The 8,007-nt window shown below is 32.8% G+C and overlaps 1 protein-coding gene across 1 annotated transcript; it reads left to right on the top strand.

Moving 5' to 3' along the window:
• Positions 1-371: 371 nt before the first annotated feature.
• LOC108321405 (uncharacterized mitochondrial protein AtMg00810-like) lies at positions 372-1,532 on the top strand. The gene has a single exon (XM_017553152.1). The coding sequence runs from the start codon at positions 372-374 to the stop codon at positions 1,530-1,532; it is 1,161 nt and encodes a 386-aa protein (XP_017408641.1).
• The last annotated feature ends 6,475 nt before the right edge of the window (positions 1,533-8,007 follow it).

Raw genomic sequence — 8,007 nt, 5'->3', positions numbered from 1 at the left:
GAGCCTCACTCTTACAATGAGGCCAAAAGGGTGAGTGAATGGGCAGAGGCAATGCACAAGGAAATTAAAGCCTTGCAGGACAACAACACGTGGTTTCTAACACAGCTTCCTCAAGGGAAGACTGCAATTGGATGCCGATGGGTATACAAGATTAAATATAGGGCTGATGGCACCATAGAAAGATACAAGGCCCGCCTAGTAGCTAAGGGTTACACCCAGCAAGAAGGGATAGATTATTTGGACACATTCTCTCCTGTTGCCAAGCTAACTACCGTTAGATTACTCATTGCGCTGGCAGCCTCTAAAAACTGGTTTTTACATCAACTAGATGTGAATAATGCATTCATGGAGACCTAAATGAGGAAGTCTACATGGAGCCACCTCCTAGTCTTAATGTTCATAAAGAAGGCCAAGTCTGCAGACTCACTAAGTCATTATATGGCCTAAAGCAAGCTAGTAGGCAGTGGTTTGAGAAATTGTCCACTTTCCTCACCTCTGTTAGCTATATACAGTCAAAAAGTGATCACTCTCTCTTTATCAAAGGGACACCTACTGGTTTCACAGCCTTACTTGTTTATGTTGATGATATCATATTAGCAGGGAATTCCATGACAGAAATCAGTCACATAAAGAGTCTTTTGCATAACAGATTCCAAGTAAAGGATCTAGGAGAACTTAAATATTTCCTAGGGTTGGAGGTGGCAAGGTCCAAGAAAGGAATTCATTTGTCTCAAAGAAAATATGCCTTAGACATACTTGAGGAGACGGGAATGCTGAGTTGCAAGCCTTGTTCAACCCCTTTTTTGAGTGACACGAGTACTCTATACAGAACCGACAGCTATTTGAAAGATCCAACCTCTTACCGAAGATTGATAGGGAACTTGCTTTATCTCACTAACACTAGACCTAATTTGTGTTTCTCTATTAATTTGCTAAGTCAATTTATACAATCTCCTACTGACTACCATTATCGGGCTATTCAACATGTCCTTAGGTACATAAAGTCTAAACCCTCAGAAGGACTACTCTTTCCAGCTGACTCTCCCATTCAGCTAAAGGCTTTCAGTGATTCAGATTGGGCAACTTGTCCAAATACTAGGAGGTCCACTACAGGTTTTTGCGTCTTCCTTGGATCATCACTCATCTCTTGGAAATCAAAAAAACAGAGCACTGTCTCCAGGTCCTCCACTGAGGCTGAATATCGTGCTCTAGCAGCCACTACTTGCGAGCTACAATGGATCCACTACCTATTAGAGGACTTACAGATTAAGGAAGCTGGAATTCCAGCTCTATACTGTGACAACAAATCTGCCAGACATATAGCTCATAATCAGAGCTTTCACGAAAGAACCAAGCATATAGAGCTTGATTGCCATGTTGTTCGTGAAAAGGTGCAAGCTAATCTTCTACATCTTCTTCCCATTCGCTCAGATGAACAACTAGCAGACATATTTACCAAGTTTCCTCACCGAGTTCGGTTCGGATCTATCGTTCCCAAGCTTGGACTGGCAACTATACACCATCCAGCTTGAGGGGAGGCTATTAAGTATTATAGATTCAATGGATCACTGTTTTAAATACAGTAATCTTGTTAGGTTTGTTAGGTTTATTTTTCTGTTTTTCTGTTTTTCTTCCCTTCCTTCTAGAACTTTATAAATAGAGTTTTCCCTCACACAACAGTTGTAATTTTCATACTCATTCAAACAATAACATCTGATTTTCTTTTCCCTAAATCAAGTTAGGAATTCTTTCACTAACCTCTTAGCCGTGCCTTTCTTCTTCTTCTCTTGGTCTTCTTTCTTGGCTCCGGTGAAGGCAACTCCTTGCTCCGACGAAGGGTCTCCATGGAAGCCCTAGAACCTTCCTCTTCTTCCACTCGAAGCTTTCTGCACTTTCACCCACTGGCCATCTAATCTCGAGGCAGCTTCCAGCCTCTAATAAAAGTGTTTTTGCGTTTTGGGTTTATTGGGTGCGTTTTGGGTTAAAGGCCATTGGGCCTATTATTTCTGGTGTGGCCCATTCTCTTTAAGCTCCAACAGTAGTAGCTCTGGCCAACAAGGAGTCCAATATTATTCACGAATTGGGAATGTTCAAAGTAACACGAAAAATTACGCAAATAATGGTAGCGTCCAGAATTTTTCTTCTATAGTGGATAATTGTATTAGGAGTAGCTATTCAGCGATGCAGAATTCGACATTAATATCTTACCCCAGTTATGACTCGCGGGTGGATAATGATATTAGGAGTAATCTTTCAAGCGACTCCTATTCCAAAAGTTATGCTTCCATGGTGGACAACTATACCAGAAGCGTGACATCATCAGTTTCAGGATCATCCCTTGGAAGTGTCCCTTCTTGGTCTTCGCAAGTGGATTCTTGTATCCGAAGCAGAGCTTCTCAATATGTATATTATTAAACAACAACTTATTTTCATTAATTTCTTCACCTCTTGTTTGTGTTGTTTTCTAATTACAATATAAACTGTTATTAGCTATATATTATAGGAATAGTGCTTTGAAATATGACCAAAAACATTGTTCTATAGGCACAATGAATGTTGAAGTCATTGAAATTTAAATGAGATGAAGAAACAAAAATAAATGTCAAACAAATTTTAAATTTAAGTTGTTGTTATGTATGCGCAGTATGAATTGTGTTGTGTCAAAATTGTTAGAATTTGAGAATATCATGGCCAACTTGGGATTGTGGTCATGTAGCCCCACTACCTACATCATAAATTGAAACAATTAACACAAAAATATGTATTTTGCAATCACCGACCATTTTAACCGTATATACAAATAAAATTTTAAATATATTTTTTCATGTCTCAAACTTTCAATATTTTGGTCTCTAAACTTTTAAAATAGGTGTATATTCTTTTTATATTAACTTTTTTTTCAAGTATCAAAGTGTTCAAAATTGACATTTGAATTTGAAACATCAATCACTTCAAAAAAAAAGTTTTATACAATTGGATTAGAATGACTATATCTATTCATTTTCAAAGTTTAATACTATATCAAAGTTTTTTACAATAACAAATTTCAATTTTAAATCCAAATTTAAGGATTAAAAAAATATTTAACTTAATAAAAAATTACTAATCCTACAAAATATATTTACCTTTTGGCTACATATTATATATATATATATATATATATATATATATATATAAATAGTGCATATTTGTCTTTTTAATTCACCTTATATACTTGGATTTTGAAAAAACAAATGAAACGTATAAAGATACATCAATAATTTTTAAAATTTCACGAACTTATAAGTCATGGTTGCACTAGAATCGCAAACATATATCTTTTTGGCTTTAGTTATTAAGAAATTGAGGTCGAAAGCACTAGTGCAACTAAGGGATACCACAATAATTATTTTCAAAAATTGACAGCGGTTTTGTACCAAAGCATATTAAGACGAGGTAAAAGGGAGGGGGAGGGGATTTTGGCCTCAGTTATGAATCGAAGAAAAAAGGTCCAGTTTTTGCTTCAAATAAAAGAAACTGAAGCACTAAACCGGAAAAAAAAAACAAAAATAAATTTGAATTTTGGCAACATTTGTAGGCCAAACTAAGGTCATAGACCCTATCAAATTTTAAATAATTAATTAATTTGAAGGACTTGGTAGTGGTTCTAGTAGTGTTTATTATCTCGATTGGGTCTAGAACAACTGCCAAAAGTGTTTTTTGCTTCGATTGGTTTGACAATTGTTGCCATAGGTCCAATTTTAATTAAATTATTTATCTAATTTAAGGATCTTTGACCTCGGTTTGAGCCAAAATCGATATCGTAGACTCGTTTCTGTCTCGATTTTTGTCTTAACTGTTATCTAAAGTTTGCGTTTTTTTAAAAGATCATTTTGTCTTTGTAATATCATGCATCATATAAACAGACTTGCATATAAAAACCAATATGAACAACATAGAAACAAGCTAGAATATATTTTTCAATCCAAAACAGAATTACAACTCAAAATCAACTCAATCTAAAAATAATGATACAGTAATGTACAAATTATGATATCCTAACAATTACATATTATTGTACTAAAAATATATATATTATTACCTTTCGAGCTACATTTCAAGCTACAAAATATATTTTATTACCTTTCGGGTTACATTATATTTTGTCTGGAATTGGAAGTGGAGTCTTAAATCTCTATACAAAACATAATAATTTCAATTAGTGTATATGATTTCTAATAAATGGAGAGAGAAAATTGATTAAATGCAAATACTATTGTTTCACAGTCACTTACAATATAGGAACGAATAATAGTCGTCATCTAATGCATTACATAGTAACCGCACTCATATGAGTCGGTTTGTCTATTACACTACAATATATCATCATAATTAAATAATTAAAGAAGATCGTCGGAATAAAACAATTAAAAGAAAGTATGGACCAAAATACCAAACATTAAGGGCCAATGATCCTAACTTTTTAGCCTTAGCAGTTGATTTTCCAAACAACATCATATGTGCTGCAATTGAACTATAAAAAAAATTGTTAATAAAGAAAGTTCATAACATTGAGATTCTTACCAATCTAATATATGTTTGAGATGTTTGGGAGAAGACTTGTGCAATGAGAAAAAACCACACAACAATGTTGTTCGGCAGGGAAACCACAAGTAGTTGTTAATGTTGTCTAAATTGATAATAACTTAATCGTTATACCTTAAATCAAAGATGAAACTTTGAAATTAACAAATTACACTCATGCAGCAATATAAGGGACAAAATATATTTCTTGCTCTCGTGCAAGCAGTTGAAGATGTATGCTTGGATGTCATCAAATTTATTGCCTTCATGAGTGAGTCGGGGATCAATGAACCTATAGACATCATTGACCACCATATTGTTACTTACACTAAACATATACCTGAAAACAAAACAAAAATTATTTGATGTAAGTAACTAGATAAATGAATTTTATATAAAGAATGGTTCATATGCTTACATCATCCATAACTAAATGAGAGTAATATTTAGCTCTTCTTTCGCACAAGCTTTATGACATCTTACCTATACAAGTACAATGGGATGTTAGCGTTTCTCCCAAATAAAGTAGAATCCCATGGAACCGTCATCAACAAATCTATAATGATGTTAGCAAGTTGGTGTAATGCACCAACATGATCGTCCATAGATAAATGAATCTTCTTGGGAGTAGGACTTCCCTCTCCATGTGTCTATTGTTACATGGAAAAGTATTTAAGTTTGAACATCAATAACATGTAAAGTTCAAAATCGAGAAGTGTATAATGAGAGTCTATACCGAGGGATCAGAAATAGAACCAACCAACTGTCTAAGCTAGGCGAGAAAAGATTGAAATGTTCATGGCTAGGCGAGAAAAGTATTTAAGTTTGAACATTAATAACATGTAAAGTTCAAAATTGAGAAGTGTATAATGGGAGTTTATACCGAGGGATTAGAAATAGAACCAACCAACTGGCTAGGCTAGGCGAGAAAAGATTGAAATGCTCATGCTATAGTAAATATCTCATCTGTTGGCATAGGAACTAAAACATCTAATATCATAATTTCATCTTCCATGACCTTGACCTCATCATCTCATAGCTTCATACCATGAAGAACTGTTGTTTTCTCAAATATTGTTCCACAAGCCACTAGTATCATCCCGGTACCATCGTAAACATATAACTGGCTTCCTTAGATGGAGTTGAGCAGCTACCTTTACCACTTATACCTGTCAAAGGCAATGTTAGTTTATATAAAGAAAAATTATTGAATTCTTAAGTTAGCATAAAATGATTTTTAATTTTAGTTATGGGAAGAACAACTATCAAATAGTTTTTGGAACTGGCACATAACTCTTTCTGTCACTTCTGAAGTGACTTCATCATAGAGTTTTGCCCTGATCTTCTTGGTGATCTTCTGCGTTAGCCTTTCTTCATACTCAATATTGTGTGCGTTTGAAGAGTGACAAGAGGAGCCACCAAAATAATGTTGAATGTTAACGTCAGACCCAGCAGCACACACTCGTCCAAGGTGCTCAGGCAGTAGCAAAACTATCATGATGACCTTCTGGAGTGAATGGGAGCTTTGCTCAACCAAGGAGTCATGTAACATAACAAAACAATATTATTATTTAAAATAACATCTAATCAGTATAATAGCAATATTATTATTCTAAATTAGGTTCGTGTGACATACTCTCATTTTTTGTTCTCACAACAGTCGTTATATAGGTCTCTTAACCAACTCAGTTTTACGTAGGGGACCACAACATTACATAAGCTTAGATGTATCCCTCGCGCGGTCAACGCTCAATAAGTCCATGAGAGTTTCCAAAGCCTCTTTAAAGTCTAGGGGTTTATTCAGACATAACTATATCACTGTAGGCAGATGTAACAACACGAACACGTCATTTAGTGTGACGGTCATCTCACCAATAAGGACATGGAAAGTGTTTGTCTCTCTATGTCACCTCTTAACAAACACCAATATCAACCCCTTTTCAGAGTAATCATATGAAATATTGCATAGAGACATTAACCAAAATTCAACACATAATTTTGGATAGTAAGATGACATGTTCCACATTTACTTAAATTATTTTCATAGAAGACCAACTTTATCTCCCCTCGATCCTACACATAAAATTTACATATAAATTTAAACAAGTCATCAACCATCAAAACAAAAAAAAAATTACTAACTCGGCCTTCCCACAAAGCATATGCAACATGATCAACATAACTTGTCAATAAAGAAGTGTAGTGTGGACCTCAAAAGATATCCAACCACTTCACCTTCTTCATGAACAACATTGTCATGTTGCATGATAACCTCTTTTTACTTATCAATAACATTATGAGAAACAAATGTTGCAGCTTCTTCAGGTTCACCATCACAACTACTTCTACGAGTAAATGTCGTAGGTCTCCTTCTAGCTTCACCTTAGGCAAAATTCTCACTCCAATATGTAGAGGCATTTGTGTTCTTGTCATTTCTATTACAAACAAATTCAAACTAAAATTAAAATCAATGCACATAACAAAAAACTAAAGAATAACAACATATAAACATTAAACGATAAAGAATAACTAAATCCTAAACCATAAATCCTAACAAACAACACCCAAAATCAATAAAAAAAATAACAAAACCATAAACCATTAAAAATAAACTAAAACAAAATTAAAATAACAATTAATATATATATATATATATATATATATATATAAACCTTAAACCTTAAACTCTAGACTCTAAACAAGAACTCACAAAATAAATAAAATTAAAAAAAAAATAACAAAATCATAACCTGTTAAAAAGAAATTAAAAGAAAAATATAAAACAATTAAAATAACAATTAAAAAAATTCTAAAATATTAAAAAAAATAAACTCAAATAACAACACACAATAAATAAAATTCATTAAAAATAAATTAAAAGAAAATTAATAAAAATATTTTTTTTTTTAATTCTATGTATATCGAATTTCAAAATCAAATTTAAGGATTACCAGATTTTGATATAATATCAAAATTTGAAATTTAGGTAAGAGTTTCACCGAATTTTGAAATTTGGTGAACTCCTTGAAAAGATTTTGAAATTCAGTGAACTCTTTAACTGGATTTCAAAATTTCATGCAATGATTAATTGAATTTTTAAATCTTGTATTCAACCTACATTTGTTACTCCTTTAACATAATTTCAAAATATGGTACACTCCTTAATCGAGTTTCAACATTTAATATTTAACCCTAAATCCTTAATTTTGTAATTGTAAATCTCCAAATTTGTTTCCTCTCTGCACTTTCAAAATCCAGTTCAACAAATCACATATTGTTAGATATATTGTGTTTTATGTTAATTAGGGAAACATAAAATTTTGCTATTGTTTGATATTGTTGATATTGTTTTTAACAATATCTTCTATTACCATATTTATCTTTGATTGCCATATATACTTGTATCATTCTTCATTATAAATATATTACCACATGTATATTTTA

The sequence above is a fragment of the Vigna angularis genome, chromosome 1 (genome assembly GCF_016808095.1).
Source record: "Vigna angularis cultivar LongXiaoDou No.4 chromosome 1, ASM1680809v1, whole genome shotgun sequence".
Taxonomy (NCBI): domain Eukaryota; kingdom Viridiplantae; phylum Streptophyta; class Magnoliopsida; order Fabales; family Fabaceae; genus Vigna; species Vigna angularis.
Note: the sequence above shows the minus strand (reverse complement) of the source record. Positions and strands in the feature narration are given on the sequence as shown.

Excerpts from the sequence above, each read along its gene's own strand:
- LOC108321405 (XM_017553152.1), top strand. The coding sequence starts at position 372 with ATGGAGCCACCTCCTAGTCTTAATGTTCATAAAGAAGGCCAAGTCTGC.